At 33.6% G+C, this 21,451-nt stretch overlaps 4 protein-coding genes across 6 annotated transcripts; 2 read left to right on the top strand and 2 right to left on the bottom strand.

Annotated features, from left to right (window-relative positions):
- Positions 1 to 351: 351 nt before the first annotated feature.
- Positions 352 to 7,720, top strand: LOC110636059 (RNA demethylase ALKBH10B). The gene is made up of 8 exons (XM_021785587.2): positions 352 to 1,720; positions 2,662 to 2,781; positions 3,092 to 3,189; positions 3,310 to 3,427; positions 5,835 to 5,954; positions 6,105 to 6,217; positions 6,302 to 6,456; positions 6,697 to 7,720. Exons 1-8 carry the CDS (start codon positions 1,099 to 1,101, stop codon positions 7,418 to 7,420), a joined length of 2,070 nt encoding a protein of 689 aa, XP_021641279.2. The 5' UTR covers positions 352 to 1,098; the 3' UTR covers positions 7,421 to 7,720.
- Positions 7,721 to 8,091: 371 nt separating this feature from the next.
- Positions 8,092 to 13,789, top strand: LOC110636073 (uncharacterized). 3 transcript variants are annotated; one of them, XM_021785605.2, is made up of 7 exons: positions 8,092 to 8,527; positions 8,627 to 8,702; positions 8,860 to 8,932; positions 9,126 to 9,221; positions 9,413 to 9,463; positions 10,046 to 10,411; positions 13,388 to 13,789. In XM_021785605.2, exons 1-7 carry the CDS (start codon positions 8,338 to 8,340, stop codon positions 13,649 to 13,651), a joined length of 1,116 nt encoding a protein of 371 aa, XP_021641297.2. In that variant the 5' UTR covers positions 8,092 to 8,337; the 3' UTR covers positions 13,652 to 13,789. The 3 variants fall into 3 exon arrangements, with proteins under 3 accessions (XP_021641297.2, XP_021641298.2, XP_021641296.2); XM_021785604.2 differs by having other exon boundaries at positions 8,098 to 8,527; positions 13,325 to 13,789; XM_021785606.2 differs by lacking the exon at positions 9,126 to 9,221 and having other exon boundaries at positions 8,094 to 8,527; positions 13,325 to 13,789.
- A 191-nt stretch (positions 13,790 to 13,980) lies between these two features.
- On the bottom strand, positions 13,981 to 17,573 carry LOC110636074 (purple acid phosphatase 8). Its single transcript, XM_021785607.2, has 7 exons — positions 17,147 to 17,573; positions 15,688 to 15,844; positions 15,417 to 15,524; positions 15,092 to 15,219; positions 14,680 to 14,808; positions 14,516 to 14,583; positions 13,981 to 14,429 (listed from the first exon to the last, which is right to left on the bottom strand). Exons 1-7 carry the CDS (start codon positions 17,342 to 17,344, stop codon positions 14,216 to 14,218), a joined length of 1,002 nt encoding a protein of 333 aa, XP_021641299.2. The 5' UTR covers positions 17,345 to 17,573; the 3' UTR covers positions 13,981 to 14,215.
- A 651-nt stretch (positions 17,574 to 18,224) lies between these two features.
- LOC110636087 (purple acid phosphatase 4-like) lies at positions 18,225 to 21,097 on the bottom strand. The gene is made up of 7 exons (XM_021785637.2): positions 20,720 to 21,097; positions 19,692 to 19,848; positions 19,455 to 19,562; positions 19,224 to 19,348; positions 19,011 to 19,139; positions 18,849 to 18,916; positions 18,225 to 18,728 (listed from the first exon to the last, which is right to left on the bottom strand). The coding sequence occupies exons 1-7, from the start codon at positions 20,903 to 20,905 to the stop codon at positions 18,515 to 18,517; spliced, it is 987 nt and encodes a 328-aa protein (XP_021641329.2). The 5' UTR covers positions 20,906 to 21,097; the 3' UTR covers positions 18,225 to 18,514.
- Positions 21,098 to 21,451: the final 354 nt, after the last annotated feature.

The following is a 21,451-nucleotide window of genomic DNA, read 5'->3' as shown; positions in this document are numbered from 1 at the left end:
TAATTTTTTATTAAAATTTATTTTTCCATCCATAAAAAATTTCTCATATATATTGGTAAAATCAGATTCATAAAAACTAAAAAGTATAAAGAAATCTAAAATATATTCTATAATTTAAAAAATATTTTTCCTAAATAAAATTGATTTGAAAAACACTATTTTTAGCGGTTAAAAACCCCCACATGCCCAACTAAAAAGGGTAGTTAGCAACTAAACCCTAAACATGGAAACTCTTAATCCAAAATCTAAACATCCAAAATGACAATAATACCCTTGCCACCCTCAAGAATATTCTTGGCACTGGTCCGATTCATCACTGTTGTAGTCTGCTCCCATTGCACAGAGAGAGAGAGAGAGAGAAGAAGAAACAAGGAAAGAAAGGAAGAAAGAAGTTTTGGTTTTTTTTCTTGGAAAGAAAGTTTTGGTTTTTTTCTTGGCCACCATTTAAGACCATATATATAGATACATATGTAGATAGCATACATACATATAGACACACACTCTCTCATGATGCGTATTCTATAAGCCATTTTACCGCACCTTCACCTTCGCTGTACACTTACACGCTCATTCCTCAAACCCTAGATCTTATACAATTCTTTATCTTTTTCTTTTCTTTTTTTTTTTTTTACGTTCTGTTAAACTGTACCCATTTGCACATAAACCCACACTTAAACACAATTTCTTTCTTTCTAATTCTCCGTAATCCCTTTCTTAGATCTGCACAATTTTCGCATTTCATTTTAGTTACTTACGATTCCCCATCACCACCTGTAGATTAGAATTATATTTAATGTTGTAGTTACAGAGACTTCTGGATCCGTTCAAAACTAAATACATACTTCTTAATATGCCTCAATTTACTTTCTTTTTTGTGTGAATTTGGTGATGTTTGTTGCCAATTTTGCAGAGAGTCTTTTGTGATATATAAAGTTTATTCCTTTTTTTTGTTGAGATTTTGGTGATTGATTCCACGCGATCCGCATAAATTGATTCCAGATTTTACATTTATGTTTGGTAGATTGGATTAGATCTGGGTTTTTGTTCTGATGCTTTATATGTGGTAGTTTTGGATTTTTTTAGTCATTGGGTTATCAAATGGCAATGCCACCGGGAAATGTGGTCATATCAGATAAAATGCAGTTTCCCGCTGGCGGCGGCGGCGGAGTTGGAAATGAGATCCACCAGCAGCACCCCCATCGCCACCAGTGGTTCCCGGTGGATGAGCGTGACGGGTTCATCTCGTGGCTGAGGGGGGAGTTTGCGGCTGCCAACGCTATCATTGACTCCCTCTGCCACCACCTGCGCGCTGTTGGGGAACCTGGTGAGTATGACTTAGTTATAGGGTGTATACAGCAGAGAAGGTATAATTGGAACCCTGTGCTGCATATGCAGCAGTACTTCTCGGTGGGGGAGGTGATTGTGGCGTTGCAGCAGGTGGCATTGAGGAAGCAACAGCAGCAACAACATAGGTACTATTATGATCAGGCAAAGGTTGGGGGAAAGGAGTTTAAGAGATCTTCGAGTGCCGGGTTTAACAAAGGACAGAGGGGTGGTGGTGAGGTAGTGAAAGAAGCTGTTAATTCCAGTGTAGGAAGTGACAGTTTTGATGGGAATTCTTCAGGAAATGGAGGGAATGAAAAAATTGAGGAGATCAAATCAGGAGGTGATGGTGGGAAATTGGAGGATAAGAGTCGAGCGCTTGCTGAGGATAAGAAAGGTAACTAGCGTGTTTTTTATTTGATATGCTACTCTTGATTTTGTTATTTTCTGATGAATGTTGGAATACTAGTTGTTGGATATAGCTGGAATTATTTTTTATCTTCAAATATCCATTGAAGTTATCTAGCATGTTTTTGTCATATGTGAATATTTCATACATGGTTATATCAATAAATCAAGGAAGCTTCTTTCTGTGTTGATTTCGAATTTAGGCATCTTGAGGAGGGTGATTAGGAATGTGTTTTGTTACCTGTGGATTGCTATCTTTAGATTGAGTCTACCTTTCCGATTATTATTTTTATAATGTACTATTCTTCTAATTTATGTTTTTAAGAGAAGATAAAAGAAATTTTCTTCACCCACCTCATATCAACTAGAAGACGGTCCTTCTGCTTGGGGAGTCATTGCTCTAGGAATTTAGTTGTAAGTGCTTTGGCTTGGAGGCAATGTAGGCATATTGAGTCAGATGATGTCCTACATCTTTGCAGATTGTTGAAGTTGTGCCTTATATGATAGTTGATTTTGTTCATGCTTATATTATAAAATATTTGTGCACTCTATTTTCACAGGAAGACACATCCTATCGTTCAGAATTTATTTATAGGAAGCTTATAGGTGTTAAAAATAAGAATTTAATATGTTAATGCTGTTTTTTCTTCCTCCACTTTTTTCTTTATTTTGCTTCTGAAGAGGACTGGCTTTTCTAATCTTTCTTCCCCATGTTTGTGAATTGAAAATATTCTGGCTGGCTTTGATTTGGTTTTGGTTCTACTTTGATTTCTTGTTGGGAACATTTTATACTTCTTAGGATCATAGAAAGGTGAAATTAAGTCAAAAGTTTCAAAATTATGAAAGTTATAAAATCAGTTTAATACCTTGTACTCAAAGATTTCTTTTGGGAAACATGGATATTCATTCCTTTCCTTGTCATGGGAGCAGATACTACTGTGAAGCCACATAGGGATAATCACTTGAAGAGTTCAGGAAATTCAGAAGGAACCTTGTCTGAGAATTTGGAAGCTGAGACTCTGGCTGTGGATGAGCAATCCAGCCCTAAAGGTTACCAACTGTCTTTTAAACACATATATTGTTATTTTTCTTTGCTGAAGGCCTGGTAATTGAATACATCCCATCTTTATTTCATTTGTTAATGAGAGACTGGATAGCTCAGTATCTTTTGAAAAATATATATGTATTTGTAACAAGCGTGTTTTGTTGTAGTGTTTATTTATTCTTAGCATCTAATATGTTGTGTGTTTATTTATTCTTAGCATCTAATATTTTGTGTTTTAACATGTAATTTATCCTTTTTATATTTTAATTTTAGCATGTTATTTTCTTATTTAGTTATCTTTTGATATTCTTGCAGAGAATGATTCACATTCCAGTCAGAATGAGAGTGTGAGGCAGAATACCACTATCACTGCAAAAACATTTGTTGGTGCAGAGATGGTTGAGGGAAAAACGGTACCACTTCTATGGGCATTTGTTTTCTTAATATGCTGGATAGGTTCATATTGTGTTGGATCACTACTTACAATCTCTCTTGTTTCTTCTACTTCTAAGATATGCTTATGTTTGCTCTAGGTTAATGTGGTTGATGGACTCAAATTGTATGAACAATTGCTTGATGATGTGGAAGTCTCCAAACTTGTTTCACTGGTTAATGATTTGAGAGCTTCAGGGAGAAGAGGGCAATTTCAAGGCAAGTGGTTATCTTTCTTTAAATTAGAAGTTACTAGTTAATAACCATTCTAATACCCTTCCATATTGTCCTTTATTTTAATGACACAGTTTTGTTGTGGTCTGATGAAAATGAAGCTGCTTTCTTTGAAGACTTGTGATCATGCATAAAGTAGTAGTAATTAATAAGTGTTGCTACTTGAGGTTGCATGTTAGAAATCTTGTATCAGGTGTATGACAGACACTGATCTCCAGTGGCACATTTCCATCTTCAACTAACAACAAGCATTGACACAAATGCTCTTATGTGACTTCTATCGTGTGTCATTTCTGTATTCTGATGTGCACTCTGGATCTTTTCTGGCTGTTTTGACTTCTATTTGGCTCTCTTGATGTTTTGGGTGGTTTAGTGCTTGATCAATACCATAAGGTTGTGGAGACGTTGATTTTTGTAAATACAGCTCTTGTTCATCTATGAAGGACAAAGAATTTAGGTGTTTAGATTGTGCAAGATGCTTTTGCTTGAATACTTAACATCTGAATTGTACTGAAATCTGGTGTCTGATTAATCTCATTCTTGGGGGTAATTTTTATAGCTCGTCCTTGAATTTCGTCTTGTGTACTTTCGTCGCTTAACTTCAATTTGTTGCTAAAAATTCATGAACTTTAATTATGTTTCACAAAAATTTCTCTAACCTGCTATAGCAGGTTTTCAAGTTAAAAAAATAATGAAATTACCTTTTTCCTTCTTGTCCTCTCAAACTAAAAAAACACTGGCCATTTCAACCATCATCTGGACCTTTCACAAAAATACTTATGCCATCACATCGATATCATTCTTGGAAAGAGAAGGATTTACTCTTTGTCGGAAAATGCTGAAGTTGTATTTGTAAAGGTCACACTATAGGTTAGAGGGATTTTTTAATCTGGAAACTGGTATTACAGCTTAGAGAGATTTTTTATGAAACAAAATTAAAATTTAGTGATTGTTTTAGTGACAAATTAAAGTTAAGGGACAAAAGTGGAACACGTGGTAAAATTCAAGAATGGGCTATAAAAATTACCCCACTCCTGGATGTGCCTGCTGTTCCAACTCTACAAGCAGACTACTAGAAACACAGCCTAAAATAATATTTATGTAACGAAGCTTTTGTGAAAAGCTAATTTCTTTTTGGCTATAGAATTAATAAAATAATTTAGCTTATATTTAAAGCTGAGAGATAAAAACATCAACTTTACTATTTGCTCACCTCCATTCTACTCTCTAGGCACCAAGGTTAGGATTCATTTTCATGCATGATTTATGTATTTCATATTGTTTTTGTTTTAGAATACTGACAGATTGCAGTTAGGAGAATAAATGTTCTAGAATTCTTAATGCACTCAATATAAGGAAAAGAAAAAGAAAAAGAAATTATGCTGTTCTTTGGGACTGCAGTAATTTTAATCAGGTGATAGACTTGCTCTTAAAGCATATTAGGGACAGTTAAATGCATTTTGGATTTTCTATTTTGTGTCTAAAATTTTTTGTGTTATTCATTCTCATTTTAATTATGAGTCATTCAGGTCTATATATATGGATGAATTCTTTAGGTGTCCTATCATGCATCTGTAGGTAGGGGTGAGCAATCGGTTCAAACCGAACCGCACCGAACCGAACCGAACCGAATTAAATTATAAAAATCGAACCGTCAATTTTAGAAACCGAACCGAACCGAAATTGGTGAAAAACCGAATCGAATCGAACCACTTTATTTCGGTTTGATTCGGTTTAAACCGATCAGTTTGATTTTTGATTGATTTTTTAATTTAGACTTGATTTTCAAGTTATTTGGTCTAATTTTAACTTTGGTTTGAACCTAATAACCATTAATCAATGAAATTAAACAATTAATATATATATAAAATTAAATATAATTCATAAATTTTTCATAAAAATAAATTAATTCAAAAATCGATTCAGTTCGATTTGACTATAAATCACTATTCGGTTTGGTTCGGTTTAACCGATTTTTTCTTTTCAAAACCGAACCGAACCGAAATAACTGAAATTTTTATAAATTAAAACCGAACCGAACCGATTAAATTTTAAAACCGAACCGATTGAACCGAATTGACTCGGTTCGGTTCGGTTTTTCGGTTTGAACCGAATTCTGCTCAGCCCTATCTGTAGGAGATGACCTGTGGAAAAGATTGATGCTGCTACTAACATTCTCACCAACAATTGCTCATCCTTCTTGTATGTGCAATATGCATGGAGTGTCACGAAATGTACAACTTATTTTTAATTAAAATATAGCTTATCTTTCTCTCATGTTATCATTTCTTGCTTTGTTGGAGTCCTTTCCTCTCTGTTTTATATGTGTCAAAGGTATCTGCTTTTATTTTATATATAAATCACTGCTAAATTATTGTTTGTGGAGAAGCAGGTCAGACATATGTGGTCTCAAAGAGACCTATGAAAGGACATGGAAGAGAGATGATTCAGCTGGGTCTTCCCATAGCAGATGCACCTGCCGAAGATGAAAATGCTGCAGGGACTTCTAAAGGCATGTTACATCTTACGTAAAACTTCTCATTTTTGTGTACTTGTGTAAATATAAGGTGCATAAGATTTGGTTTCTTCCTATCATCGAAGAAACATTTGTTGTTGATCTACTCTTACATCAATTTTCGGATTTTTTGAATAAAATTTTCAGATCGCAGAATAGAATCCATCCCAACCTTGCTGCAAGATGTCATTGATCGTATTGTAAGCATGCAGATAATTACCATGAAACCAGATTCTTGCATAATTGACATATATAATGAGGTTGAGACTTTTATTCTGTGTAGTGATTCTGATTAACATTAATCATGCTAGCTAGGCTAATCTTTTGGTGGAAACTTTCTATAGGGTGATCATTCACAGCCTTACATGTGGCCTTCATGGTTTGGAAAGCCCATTTCTGTGCTGTTCTTGACAGAATGTGACCTCACTTTTGGGAGAGTAATCACAGCAGACCATCCTGGGGATTACAGAGGCTCTCTCAAGCTGCCTCTGGCACCTGGGTAATTAGTCTCAGCATTACTAGTCAGTAGATATAGTTCATTATTGCTGTTATTATCTTTCTAAAAATTGCATTATAGCTTTGTAGTATAAAATTTACTGCACTTGAATGATGTATATCATGGGAAGGTGAATCAACAACTATATACATTCCTCTTCAATATATGTTATTCTTGACTCTATATTTAAATTGAACACAGTTTCTAGTCCCTGATATAACATTCTTTTATTATGACAAACAGATCCCTCCTTGTGATGCAAGGCAAATCCACTGATTTTGCTAAACATGCAATTCCTGCCATCCGAAAACAACGCATACTTGTTACCTTCACAAAATCCCAACCCAAAAAGTTTGCACAAAGTGATGGCCACCGGCTACCTTCCCTTGCTGCAGCCTCATCTCCCCACTGGGGTCCACCACCAAGTAGATCACCAAATCACATTCGCCATCCTGTACCCAAGCATTATCCAGCAATTCCAACCACTGGTGTATTGCCAGCACCAGCCATTCAGCCACAAATCCGCCTGCCAAATGGTGTTCAACCACTCTTTGTGACTACCCCTGTTGCAGCTCCGATGCCTTTCCCTGCTCCAGTTCCTATCCCATCTGTTTCAACTGGATGGCCAGCAGCTCCCCTAAGGCATCCTCCAAATCGTTTCCCTGTCCCTGTCCCGGGCACTGGTGTTTTCCTTCCTCCACCAGGTTCTGGTAACGCATCATCTCCCCAGATAACATTGACTACAACTGAAATAAACCTTCCTGTGGAGACAACATCACTGCCAGAGAAGGAGGACGGAACAGGGAAATCAAATCCTGTTACATGTGCTTCTCCAAAAGAGAAATTGGATGGGAAGACTCAAAGACAAGATTGTAATGGAATTCCAGATGGGAGAGCTGTGACAAAGGAAGAAGAACAGGAAAGTGTTGATCATACAGTGGTAAACAAGTCAGCTGGAACAGTTTAGAGAGAGAGAGAGAGAGTATTTTGTCAAAAAGGTAGGCTGCAATTGCAATGAGTTTGATACAAATGTAAAAAGAGCGGCGACATTGGAGACTTGGACATTTAATACTAGTAGGGGGGACAAGGGGTAGGAAGAAGAAGAACAACTCAGTTCTCTTGGCAATCCCTTGTGTTCTCTTTTCCATTTTTTTTTTTTGTCTTATTATATCAACTCTCACACTAGGTGGACACCTCATCCTTAATTCAACTTCTGATCAGAATTTTTGTTATACGATAAGTTTAATGTCTGCTTGTTTTCTGGGAATTTTTGTTTTGCAAGCCAGCGTGAATTTGCTTTCAGTTTTGGCAAGAACATCGGTTTTAAAATTACAAAAAGAGGACTTTAAAGAAATTTAATATTCCACATAAATATGTGTATATACTACAAATGTTAAACACCAGAACAATTTGAAAAATTCTCTGTTTTCAAACTCGAATCGATTTTGTGGCTGGTTTGGATTATTGTTAAAAATTGAAATTGGAGAAATTCGGTGACTCGGTCCAATATATTAACTATAATATTAAAAATATAATATATTAATTTAATGTATTTTTTTTCTGAATATTAATTTAATGTATAAAAGATTATTAATTTAATGAATATTGTATTAGTCCAATCTCAATTTAATTCTAATGTTTCAGTGTTTGAAAACCTTGAAAAAAAAATATAAAAATTATGGACATTAGGTTGTTTAAGGTAAAGAAATTTGTTTTATTTTGCCCTTTAGCAAACGAGAGGTCGTACTGTACTTCGGTATTTCAGAAACGCCCGAAACCTGTGATGTTAACTGGTAGCTTGAGATGCCCAAGGGGCCTTGTAAATGCGCTTAGTTTGCAGTTCAAAAAAAATCTAGTAGATTGACTGATTGAGGCATCAAAAATATGGAGGACGCGAAGCACCTGCGTCTCATCCTTCGTGATTTCCTTACTCTCAATGAATGCAAGGAATTGGAATTCATTCACAAGAGTAGCAGCACTGTGGGGTATAGGCCCAACGTCTTCTCCACCACCCTCTCTCATCTCATCGCTACCAATTGTCCCCACTTTATCATCCCTTTTGTTCCCATCCGTGGTTAATTTCCTTTCCTTTTTGTTGCACTGTTTATTTCCTTTGTATCCGTAAATTATTGGTTTCTGGGGTTTTTACTTTTTTTTTTCTTTTCGATGACAGAGAGGTTGAAAGAGAAGGTAGAGGAGTTCTTTGGCTGTGAGTATGAGCTCTTCGTGGAATTCACTGGTTTGATTAGGTGGGTGTTAGCTTTTGTTGATTTTCAATGTAGTTGTGGAACTGGGTTTATGCTTTAGGATTTTTCTAAGATAATTTTGTTGTAATCTTGCTTGATCATAAACCTTCATCTTGCTTATTTGATCATGAGGATATGATGCCTTCTGATTCTGAATCAGCTGGAGTAAAGGAGCAAGCATTGGATGGCATAGTGATGATAACAGGCCCTATCTCAAACAAAGGGACTTCACGGTAAGTGGTCATATTTATTTCTTTGCTTTTATGATTTTATCCATTGCTCCATCATTACACTCTTTTTGGTTTTCCCTTTTCCATATTTTTTTTTGCATTCCTTTATTCGTTTAATGTCTCTTACTTTGCTATCTACTTTGCATTACGTAATTTACTTCTGCTGAGAGGTTTTCATGCTTCTCTCTTGATAAAGGCAGTCTGTTATTTGAATACTTATGCAAAGGATTTCAAAGGTGGACTCTTTCACTTCCAGGATGGGGAGCCAACTACTCTTGTTCCCAAGGCTGGAGTAAGTGCACCTGCTAAGTGGGTTTTGAGTGTGATAATCCCAAATGTTTTAATATGGAGGAAGTGAGAATGAAACTTAAAACCATTTCAGTTGGTACTTCTAAGTGAATCACTAAACTGATGCTACTGATGGATTTTTTGTCGAGTAATGTAATTCTCCTCCTTAATATACTTGCTACTGTATTTTTGCAGGATGTTGCAATATATACAGCTGACAGCAGCAATGTTCATTCAGTTGATGAGGTAATTCATTATTCTGGAGCTTATATATTCTGGAACCTTTACAGCACTTCGATTTTATTTCTGAATCATTTTTTTTATGATGTTAATTATTTTTCTTGGCTTTTGCTCACTTCACTGGCAAGATAGTTCTATTTCACTATTTTCCATTGTGTGGTTTATTCATTATTCCGTTTCTTTTCCCCCATTATGTTCTCTGCAAACCTGACAATAGATAACAAAATTTGTGGTATTAATCACACCTGTTGCCTTACCATGTTATGACATTAAATTTTTGTCACTACTTCAAAGTAACCTTAGTCGATGATATAAATTGATCATTATAAATTAACACAATAAGGATCATGTAAAATATTTGCTTACAATCTTGGCCATGTAAATGACATTGGAATGGAAATTTATGAGGATGTACATGTATAGTCTTTTATGGCACCTATATTCCATTTTGCGAGGGGAAGATTGAAAAAAGCCTTGCAATTACTTTTGCTGATTAGTGTTATTTTAAAGTGCATTGGGCTGGTCCTAACCACCTGCCTGTTTATATTCTTATTATTTTTTATACTAACCTGCTAGATGCTTTCACAGATAACCGAAGGAGAAAGGCTTACCCTTACATTATGGTTTAGCCGTGATAGTACCCATGATGAGGATGCTAAACTCATTTCCCTTCTATCAGAAAACTTGTTATGTAGTTCAAATAATGTGCCTGGGTCGAAGCTCCCTATGCTAGCTTCCAGTAATATGTACTGGTTTTCACCAGAACCAGTGTCTAATCAACAGTCAGGATTCAATATTTGCTGTGCAAGAATACATCTGCTTGGGTTTGACATTTATTCTTCTCAAGAAAAGAGCTGCTTTTCAGATATCATGATACTCATGGAGCCGGTTAAACTAGCAAGGGCAGATGAGTTATTTGAACATGAATTTGCCAATATTCTGCACTTACTTCAGGTAATTTAGCAAATGCATCTCCTTTTTCTAAATTTATGTCAACATTCAGAAGATTTTATGTTAATGCAATCTTTTCTTGACTTATAACGCCATAACTATGATTATATGAGTATCACTTAATCATCTTGCTGTATTTGTTCTTGTTGTAATAATATTTCTCCCCCTAACATCAAGAAATTGAGTTGGTGACTGCTACTTTGAGGGTAAAATATAAAATCAGGAAATTAAAAAAAAAGATTTAGATAATGGTGCTGCAGGAACAATTCTTTGCGTAGACAGTCTAAAGGGTTGTCAACCCTTTGGATGTTTTGACTTAATTGCATCTCCCCATACCCAGGGACTAGGGATTCAAGTTTCATCTTTCCTAGCCAAAAGAATTGATAAAACACTCAAGATATTGTTACGCATGGCAGAGCTAGATATGGGAAAGGAAATAATAAATGGAGCTGTAGTTGTATGAGGAGTAGAGTAGTTATTGTAGAGGAAGTCTTTGCTATATAAATAAGAGAAATGTACTAGAGGAGATTCATTCCAAGAATCAATAAACAAGAATACTTTTCTCTCATCTCTTAATGTTCTCTTCTCTTCTCATCCAATCTATTTCTTTTCTCATCCAATCTATCTCTTTTCTCAACTATCTCTTTTCTCATCTATTTCTCTCTCTTTCTCTCCCTATTGCTTTGTTTCACTAAGTGTGCAGACTATTCTGAGCTGGGTTCACTTCCAATCCTTCTTGCTGGAGTCACAAGCCTGAACAGATCAATGGGAGTATTCCAGAATTCCAGGTTTCTTTATGCTATTCTCTCTCTCTCTCTCTCTCTCTCTTCTTTCCCTCCAAATTCTTCTTTCTCCTCCTCTGAAATTTCTTCCTTCTTTCCTTTCAAATTCTTCCTTTTCTCACCTCCATTTCTTCTTCTTCTTTCTTTCTTGAAATTCTTGAATCAAATTCTTTCTTCTTCTGTTACTTTCCGGTTCTTTCTTCTATTCCGTTCTTTCATTTCTCATTTCCAGCATTTCAAGAAACCCATTTCTTGAAATTCTTGAAATATTGTTCTTCCTCCACCTTGTCTCTAATTTCCTTTTTTTTTTTTTTTTTTTTTGGAGAACCAGATTTTTCCTAGATTCCAGAAAATTTGAAAAGAAAAAAAGATTTTTTTTCCCCATCTTAAGAGCTACCTTATTCCTTTTCCTTCTATCAAATTCTTCTCAATCTCTCTATTTTCAATTTCTGCACTATTAGGGTTTCTTTTCACTATTCCTTCTTGAAATCCTTATTTTTACCTCAACTTCTATTCCCCTGTTTTTTGTTCTTTTCACAGGTTTTTCTTCTTCTTTTCTCCGTAATTTTCTTCCAATTCCAATAGCAGTTCCATGTTCAGAATCCCTGCTTCAGGTCTGATTTTCTTTTAATATTTTCTTCCTCAAATTTTCCTAGAAATAAAATACACTCAGAGCATCAAACCATGGATGTACAATTTTGGGAACAAAAGGATCTCAAGGGAATGTTAGAAGTTTTTGAAAGAAGAGTAACAAAACGCTTAGAGGAGTTGCTGTATCAAAGATGGCAAAAATTGGATAAATTGTTAGAAGAGCAAATAGAAAGGCCAAAATCATTACCCAAGAATTCTTGGAGCAATGGCAGTTATAGGGTATTGCTGAATCAAAAAGGAGAGACGAGAGATTTTGATGTTAAGGAGGAGATTGACCTTCTTGATGATTCAACATTTCTTCATGGTGATAGAGAAAAGGAAGAGGTTGATATTTTTGGTGATGGAGAAGCGGAAAAGGTTGATATTATCAATTAGATTCAATTCAAAATGAAAATATGGTTGCTGAGGATCAAGTCGACATACCTGTTGAAGTTCAGAAAGTAATAATTCATCCACAGCTGGGATTAGAAGAAAAATACGAAGATCAGTTTAGTGCTGCGATGGAGCAAGATTTTATTGTTGATATGTCTAGTATAGGTGAGATATATGAGGACGGTAATGATGGGCAACTAGAGTTTGCAATGGGGAAAATAGGAGCTGAATCTGATGTAATTGCGCAATTCATTCACAAAACTGAACTGATTGCTGTAGAACTTCTTAGGAATATTTTTGAAAAAAAGAAACATAAAGGTGTTTCAAAAAGTGTGGGTGTTGGAAGCAAGTGGCAGTATTTGGGGAGCAAAGATGGTAAATTTAGCTGTTTTACTCTTATCAGTCTCATGGAAGATAAATGGAAAATATCAAGAAGGGAAAGGAAGAAAATTAAACCACCAAATGGTATTGTGATCTTAAAAGAACAAACATGGAAAATTGGGAGACGAGAAAGGAAGAAAATTAACTCTTTGTCGCTTAAGTGTTCATACTTTCAGCTGAAGAGAAGGATGTAGCTGAAACTTCCAGCCATTTTTTTTTTTTTTGGGCCATTCAATTCTAATTTCCAACTGCAAATGAGGAAGTACCGGCAATTTTCAGTTCATATTTCCTGAATTTTCACATTCTTGGGGACAAGAATGTGCTCATGGGGGGAGGTATTGTTACGCATAGCAGAGCTAGATATGGGAAAGGAAATAATAGGAATGGAGCTGTAGTTGTATGAGGAGGAGAGTAGAGTAGTTATTGTAGAGTAAGTCTTTACTATATAAATAAGAGAAATGTACTAGAGGAGATTCACTCCAAGAATCAATAAACAAGAATACTTTTCTCTCATCTCTTAATGTTCTCTTCTTTTCTCATCTAATCTATCTCTTTTCTCATCTATTTCTCTTTCTTTCTCTCCCTATTGCTTTGTTTCACTAAGTGTGCAGGCTGTTATGTAACAGATATGTGTTCTTTCATAGTATGCATTTCTTGATATTGTGTCTTCTTTGGAAAGTTTTCCTTTTTGAAAACCTTTATATCTGAAATTGTTTGCAATTCTAAATAGGTGGTACAATTCTATTGTTGGAAAGCCTCGGAATTGCTTATTTCTTGCTTTGAAACTTGCAAGGTAATACAATTATCACAATCACAAAAGGAAAATATTATTGCCTTGAAATCTTTCGTTTTAAGGGACCATCAGCTGGTGGAGATGGTGTTCAGCTGTGTCAGTAACCGCCAGAAATGTCAAGATTCCTTTGATTGGGCAAAATTTTCTGCTGCAATTAGTGCATGGGAAGATTATACTCATAAATTACATGAAGAGTTACTACTGAGCTTGCCATACTGGAGAACAGAGCGAATTATATACAGTGTTCCATTTAAAGGTTCTTGACAAGGGATTTTAAGTGATTTATAAAGTTAGCCACTTGAACTGCAGCATTGGTCAATTTTGTTGTTTGTCAATTTCCTTCCCCTTGCGCTTTAAATTTTTTTTTATGAATATAGATCTGCTCTAAGTTGGATTTTCTAATGCTGATGCTAATCCAAACAGCATACCATCACATTATTTATGTTGATTTTGGGGAAACCTTAAAATGAGTAACATTGCTGTGCATTTTGATTGAAAATCAAAGCAATCCCATGATTAAATCTCTCCTTGTGCTCGAAAAGGAATGCATGGAAATCATAGAACAGTTCATCCTCTGGAAAATGATGTAATGATTCAGCAGAAAGAAAAGGTAAATTCATTGAAGTTAATCAAACAAACCTAATTTTAGCAGCTAATATCAATACTTACATTTGTACACCGGTATGGACGCCTCTAAATTTAAACATAGATTCTCCTATTTTTGGTACTTTATTACAAATTCTCATTTTTATTTTGCAATTTGTCCTGCATTTTTACTTATAAATAGTGATGACATACTCCTACTAGCAATTCTTGGTTCTCGTATCTTTATGCAGCTGAGTGACTCACTTTGGATATGCTCCATTGATGTAAAACATTGCCAAATATATCATAGAATACAAAAACGGCCTTGGTGTCAGTCATTTGTCCTGACATAAAACCTTGGCCATCATAATATAACTTCAATTCCTCTGGATTCCAATTTCTTATATCACCTCTCCAGGCTTTTGAGCCACCTCCACTTGTTAAGAATTGAATTTTGCTGCATTGAGAACAATTGACTCAGTGTTTTACATAGATTAAACTTTTTTTAACAATTTTTGTTTTTTTCAAACATATAGGTTTTACCTGTGACTGGTGCTGATATGTTCCATGCAGTGATCATGCCCATTTATGTAAGCATCCACATTATGTTTCTGGGAAAATGATTGAAAAAAAAAAATCAACTGCAGTTTTCTTAATGAAAAATTCCTTTGGTAATTACTGGTTGATTCTCAATATATTTAAATCACCTCTAGAATTGGAACAAGCTGGTTTAGAAGCTCTTCTGTGATTCCATGGTGTCCTGCACTTAATATGGCATGGTGACCGACAACAATTTTCCATTTTGCATTGGAACTTTCCAGTGCTGAATCCACATCCTATTAAAGAGTTGAAATCAAATCCATCATTAACTTTCCCAGTTTTGTATTGAATTATTTGTTCTTCAAAATTGTCTTTTGAACTCTTATTTTTCCTTGATCAATGTTGTTTAGTAATTTGAGGAGCAACTCTTTAAATTTTGAGAATAGCTTTTACATATTTGTTTGGAATAAATAAATATAGAATTCATTTCAACTTTTGCATTTTGATAGAGGAATATTAAACATGTCAAGAATTATAAATAAATTTCATAAAATATGCATCTGAATTTTGAAGCATTACCTTTAACAGATTTGCAAGGTAATTCTTCCTTGGAGATATACCTTTCCAGTCATAGGAATGACCTGCTGGGTTTATGAAGTACTCATTCACAAATGGAGATGTGTCCACAAAGAAAAATTCAACAATTTCTGCGGAGTTAAGACAAAGAATAGAAAATATTAATATCAATTATGCCCTGAACTGATCTCAAGCAATTTGTTGCTCCAGGATTTAGATATTTAGGATAAAACATATATATATATATATATATATATATATATATATATATATATATTTTTTTTTTTTTAAAAAAATTTTAAATGAGGACTTCTATTAATTTATTTACCTGCATTGACTATAAATGACCTCAAGCAAAGCCATCTGCTATCCTTTTCTGTAAGAATGGGATTCAACTGTGCTTCAGCATCACCCCTGTAATCATGGTTGCCCAGAACTGCCACAAAATGAAAGAAAATAATAAACAAGTTAATTAAATTAACGCATCAATTAAATTATTACATTTTTTCTCTATTTATTCAGAGTTGACAACTAAGACATTTTTTCAATAAAAGCATTGAATAATATAATTACTATATTAAAGTTGGAGCACAACCTACCACTGTACCATTGCTTCTGCAAGCTTGGGGCAGTGTAGATATTAGTAAATGACTCATAAAATGCTGGATCATCCACTCCTGTCAAGCCATCTTCATAAAAATTATCCCCAGTAGAGATGACAAAGTCTATGTTCAGTTCTTCTCCAATTACTCCCATCTGAAAATCATTTTAGTAAATATATATAAAATAAACATGTAAAATTAATAAAGGAAGCAAAGAATATATGCAAAATTCTTCTACGTTACTCAATAGTGAAGAGACGTGCAATTGCAGGTCAGTTAGATTAATTGTTAAGTAGCGTGGAACAAGCATAACCCTTTGCCCTCTTCTTAGGGTCAAGAGATAGATGATTTCAAAGAACTGAAGAAGAAGGAAAAAATGGTTAACAACTGATTTTGCTGGTTTTTTTAATTTTTTTTTCAAATAAATAGATTGAGAGAGGAAATTCGAATCTGATTCTGTTTAATAAATTTCAGCCATTAAATTAAATCAGAATAGGCAATTTTGTTTGCATTTCTATTCAGGAAAAGAAGAAACCAAATTCCAACTCCAATTGGACAAGTTCATGTGATTTGGAGAAAGATACCAAGCTTTAGCTTGTAGTGGCTGTAGAAATTGGTGAGGATCTATACTATATTCACCTATTTAGGACACATTATTTAAAAGCATCATTATGGAATATGCAATGGCATTTTGCCATTGTATTTATATCATTTTTATTATCAATTCAAATGGGGGGACTAGGTTAATATTGACTTAGAAGAAAAAGCTTAATTCCCCAAAACAATCAACATCAATTTTATTATTATTATTATTATTATTATTATTATTATTATTATTATTATTATTATTATTATTATTATTTTGTAGTAAGATATCTTATGCCACCATAGCTATGAAAATGTAGGTTTATTTGTATACTACTTCTATAAGGGAAGACTGATTTGAGCTTAAATCAAAAGATTTGAGTTAGTTGAGTAAAAAAATTAAAAATAATAAAATCAGACAGAAAAAAAAATTACATAGCAAAAATGAGCTTTTATCCATAATTCTTTACAAAGAAAGAGAAAGAACTTATGAAATGGTTATCATATAATTTTTTTTCCCTTCATTTGAGATTACAAATCATGAAGAAGTGTTGATTCAACCGTAAAATATGCAATATGGAGGTCATGGATTTGTCAAACAATCTTTCTACGAAGTAGGATGTTTGGTGAATAAGTCACCCTTATTCTTAAGATTCTGAAAACATGTTTCTCTTGTCCGTCCGTTACATCCGATACTGAACAGTAATTTATATGTATTCTTGTACAGCTTTAAAAAATTTTATATAGTTCTTAACGAAAAATTAGAGGAAGAGAATGGTGCAAGAAAGAAAATTAATATGAAATTAAAGGAGGAGAGAAGAGAAAACTTGAATATATATATGTATATGGAGAGAAAGAAAAACAGGAGGACCTGCACAGCAACTTCAGATTGATTGAAAAGTCCTCTTCTTCCCCAGTCTCCAATCACCAAGAAGCTAAGAGAACCATCAGGTTTTAATGGCTGCTGGAAACGTTGAAGCTCAGCTAATGAAGAAACAGAGCAGAAATAGAGGATGATCGTTGCAAAAAGAAGAGGAAGGATCCTGGATTTGGTAGGTGGAGAACCCATGGTTATGCAGTCAGGTGAAAATGTGAAAGAAGTGATTTTCCTGGAAGAAAATTTATGGGGAAGATAAGAGTTATTTTTAGTGATGAAGGTTTGAAAATTGGAGGGTGCAAGTACAATACCCTTATAATAGCTTGGTGGTAGAGGTTGTGGAAGAATAAAATTGATGGCTACTGTTGGGTTGCATGACTTGTGAGGAGATGAAAAGAAAGCTACTTCTAAATTTTGCAATCTACCAATAAAAAAAAATACTGGATGATAATTAAATAATTAGAAAGCCAATTAATGGTAAATGACTCATCAACATTTCTAAAAATTGAGAATTTAAATTCTATTTATGGGTAGTTTGGAGTTGATATTTATATATATATAGCATATTTATATCTTATGCTCCTATTAAAAAATGATTAAAAAAAAAGTAAAAGAACAAATATTAATTGTAAACAATCTGTAACAAAAATCAAATTTAATCTTGAATCTTGGGCAAGTACTTGATTGTGATGACTTTGAATCTTCTAATTAATATATACAAATTTAATCTCCATAATTTGTTAATTAATTAAATGTCACATCATTATGACCCACGATTTTTATATTTTAATTTTTTAAGTGAAAAGAATTCGACTTTTCAATTATACATCAAAATAAATAAAAAAATACGTAAAATAAAAAGAAGTTTAGTTAAAATGACTTAAATCATTTTAATGAAATCAAGTTAAAATTCAAAAGAACTCTATAATGAAAGTCATGGTCATCCGCATTTTCCTTAAATTCCATACGAAGAATTGTTACTTTTTTCTTTTCTTTTTAAAAACGAGGAATTCTTTTTTAATATTAAGGAATATAAATACATTTAATTAATAAAAAAAATTAAAATACTAAATTTATAAATAAATTAAAATTTTAAATTTTAAAATATATAATCAGGTTTATCTGAATACTACTCTGACCCGACATCGAAACCACGTATTTAAGCTTAAGTCACATTAGGTTACTTGCTCAGTTAAACAGGTACCTTAAACCCTACATCTTTTTCTTTCTCTTTTTTTTTTTTTTTTTCTTTTTTTTCATAAAGTACCAAGACTACAAGATAACTATATCCCTTAATCTACATCTAGAAGATCCCAACAGTTTCTTCTTCTTCTTCTTCTCGCTTGGAGCAAAATAACTTGTCTAGAAAGTAGAGTGAAGTTGTTTATTCCTGCTCCATTTATGCAAAACGAAGCCAGAAACGTCATAGAACACAATATCGACCTGAGTTTGAGTAATCTCCACAGACATGAAACCTTGGCCATCAAAATAAAACTTCATTTCCTTTGGATCCCACCAATCAACATCTCCTCTCCAAGCTTTCGAGCCACCACCGCTTGTTAAAAATTGAAGCGGACTGCAATCCAGGTGTATGTGCATGCACACACATTATATAGATAAAAAAGATGCTTCGATTTTTATTTTGTTGACATTCTAAATATGGCTAACTAGTAGCTGCTACTGAATTTTAATTTACCTTTCACTGCTGCTTATGTGCTCCAAGCAATGATCGTGCCCATTTATGTAAAGATCAACATCATTTTCCTGAAGAGATAATTAAAGGGTAATAATTGTATGTGATATAAAAGGGTTCAATTTTTTTTAAAATAAAAAATGGATTTAATTAAATGAAACCTACCAGAAGGATTGGGAGTAGTTGTGAGTTGAGCTCTTGGGTGTTTCCATGGTGTCCAGCACTTTTGATTGTATGGTGACCGACCACGATCTTCCATTTTGCTGTGGATTCTTTTAGAGACTTATCCAAATCCTATTAACCAGTGAATAATTAAGATTATTAATTCAATAATAACCATAAGATTTATTAATTAATTGATATAATTCAATTAATTGCCTTTAGGAGATTTAAAAGGTAACTCTGTCGAGGTGTTACGCCACTCCAATCATAATTATGATCTTTTTCTGTGAAGTATTTGTCAACAAAAGGAGTAGTATCCACGAAGAAAAAATCAGCTATTTCTGCAAAAATAGTAATTTATTCTTTTAGAAATTAATTCCTTGAAATAAAAATTTGAGTTTTAATTTTAAATGAAAGAAGAGAAGCTAGAATATGTTAATTAATTACCAGTGTCAACAATAAAAGATCTCAAGCAAAGCCATTTGCTATCCATTTCTCTAAGAACTGGACTCAGTTGTGCCTCAACATCACCCCTATAGTCATGGTTACCCAAAACTGCAAGACAATTAAAAATTAAATAAATTAAGTAAAGCACAAGGCCACTTTTAAATATCCATATAATTTTAAAATTTTTTCTTATAAATATTAACAATGATTAATTAGGAGAAGAGATAGAATATATACCACAATACCATTGCTTCTGCAAGCTGGGTGCTGTGTAGATTTTGGTGAAAGATTCATAAAATGCAGGATCATCTACACCCGTTAATCCATCATCATAAAAATTATCTCCTGTGGAGATTATAAAATCGATATCCAATTTCTCTCCAATTATCCCCATCTGTGTTGCAGGTCCATAATTAAACACAATATATATATATATAACAAACAAAAGGAGAGGGAAAAAAATCAACTTTATTAGTTGGAAGATAACATCAATAAAGGGTATTTAATTAATAATGGAAGTGTGAATCACGCAAGCAAAATTAATCGAAGCTGTCGATAATTGAAGGAATATTTTAAAGGGCAGCGTGCTGTAGTCCCAAGATTTCAGAAAAACGATAATTTAAAAATAAAAAATAAAAATGAGGTCAATAAAAAAATCCCCTGGATTGCTTCTCACTTTGTGTCAGAAACTTTTTGGTTAACCTAAAGAAATTCAAGAAAGTTGTCCTGTTGTTAATTACTCCTATATTATCTGCAGTACAAAAAAATTAAAAATTTAAATATTATGTCATATTTATATACATTTATTGCTAATTATTATTTTACTTAAAAAGATTCTATTTATTCTAATTTTTTTTTTGTTAAAAAAATTTCATTTCAAAAAAATTCCATTAAAGGCATCCAACTTGGTATATTAGTATCCAAATGGAATTATACTCTACAATAAAACAGAATAATAAAAAAAATGAACGTGATGAAGTGGCAACCATGCATTGGAAGGATGTCCCAACCACATCATTGCTTCAAGAACATATTCTACTGTAAAATTTTTGGCCTTAGCCTCGCAGGACCATCAGCGAAGATTCCACCCTTCACTAGATGCTCATGCAGATGCAGTACTATTAGTTCTTGTTCTTGATCACCAGCTTTAATTATATATTACAAGAATTTAATAGACAAATTTTAATAACGTAAATGAAAGGAAAGGAAAGAAATGTAATGTATTCCATGTTTATAATATTGGAGTATAGTTTTGTGATCGTTACCTGAAGAGCAACTTGAGATTGGTTATAAGCTCCTTTTCTTCCCCAGTCTCCAAGAACCAAGAGGCTAAGAGACCCATCAGCTTTGGCTGCGTGTTGAAATAGCTGAAGCTCAGCTGCAGAGAGATAAATGATGTTGAAGACTAAAAGAGCAGAGAGTATAAGGCTTAAAACCATAAGTTTAGACATGGGTGTGGCTCGGCGGAGAAGAAGATGATGAACTAGCAGCAGGAAACTAAAGAAAGAAAAGCTTTGGTTGGTGGTGAAGAAAATTAAGGAGCTTTTTATAATGTTTTCGAGGAGGAACAAATAATATAAGAAATTAAGCAACTAGGGAAGAATTATATGGGGTGGTGGTGAAGATGACGAGGCTAATTAACAAAAAGAAAATAATAAGATATCTGGTAGCTCCCCCCGATTGAAGGGAATATATAACTATGACAAGTTACACACAAGTGGACAAGAAAAAGCTTGTTGTTTTTAATCTGAAATGGCTTAGTAATTGACTATAACCTACTGGGTTACGAGTTTTTTATTTACACGGGTGCTAATATAACCATAATAACACAATAATCAACGTATCTGAGCTAATAATTAATTTAATTGTCAAATATTTGTTTTATAGTGTGAAGATTTAAAATTCAAATTTTAAGAGCTCATTCTTTTATAATTTTCAAAATATAGAATATTTTTAAAAAAATATTAGAGAAATACATTTAAGATTTTTTTTTCCAT

The sequence above is a fragment of the Hevea brasiliensis genome, chromosome 18, assembly GCF_030052815.1.
Source record: "Hevea brasiliensis isolate MT/VB/25A 57/8 chromosome 18, ASM3005281v1, whole genome shotgun sequence".
Classification (NCBI taxonomy): Eukaryota; Viridiplantae; Streptophyta; class Magnoliopsida; order Malpighiales; family Euphorbiaceae; genus Hevea; species Hevea brasiliensis.
The sequence above is the reverse complement of the archived record's forward strand: the minus strand, read 5'-3'. Positions and strand labels throughout refer to the sequence as shown.

Coding starts and splice junctions, on each gene's coding strand:
- LOC110636059 (XM_021785587.2), top strand. CDS start 1,099: ATGGCAATGCCACCGGGAAATGTGGTCATATCAGATAAAATGCAGTTT. Junction 1,721..2,661: donor GCTTGCTGAGGATAAGAAAG/GTAACTAGCGTG, acceptor TCATGGGAGCAG/ATACTACTGTGAAGCCACAT. Junction 2,782..3,091: donor TGAGCAATCCAGCCCTAAAG/GTTACCAACTGT, acceptor ATATTCTTGCAG/AGAATGATTCACATTCCAGT.
- LOC110636073 (XM_021785604.2), top strand. CDS start 8,338: ATGGAGGACGCGAAGCACCTGCGTCTCATCCTTCGTGATTTCCTTACT. Junction 8,528..8,626: donor CCCTTTTGTTCCCATCCGTG/GTTAATTTCCTT, acceptor TTTCGATGACAG/AGAGGTTGAAAGAGAAGGTA. Junction 8,933..9,125: donor TCAAACAAAGGGACTTCACG/GTAAGTGGTCAT, acceptor CTCTTGATAAAG/GCAGTCTGTTATTTGAATAC.
- LOC110636074 (XM_021785607.2), bottom strand. CDS start 17,344: ATGGGTTCTCCACCTACCAAATCCAGGATCCTTCCTCTTCTTTTTGCA. Junction 14,809..15,091: donor ACCTTGCAAATCTGTTAAAG/GTAATGCTTCAA, acceptor ACTCTTTAATAG/GATGTGGATTCAGCACTGGA. Junction 14,584..14,679: donor AGCTTGTTCCAATTCTAGAG/GTGATTTAAATA, acceptor TCATTTTCCCAG/AAACATAATGTGGATGCTTA.
- LOC110636087 (XM_021785637.2), bottom strand. CDS start 20,905: ATGTCTAAACTTATGGTTTTAAGCCTTATACTCTCTGCTCTTTTAGTC. Junction 18,917..19,010: donor AACTACTCCCAATCCTTCTG/GTAGGTTTCATT, acceptor TTATCTCTTCAG/GAAAATGATGTTGATCTTTA. Junction 18,729..18,848: donor CACATAAGCAGCAGTGAAAG/GTAAATTAAAAT, acceptor CCTGGATTGCAG/TCCGCTTCAATTTTTAACAA.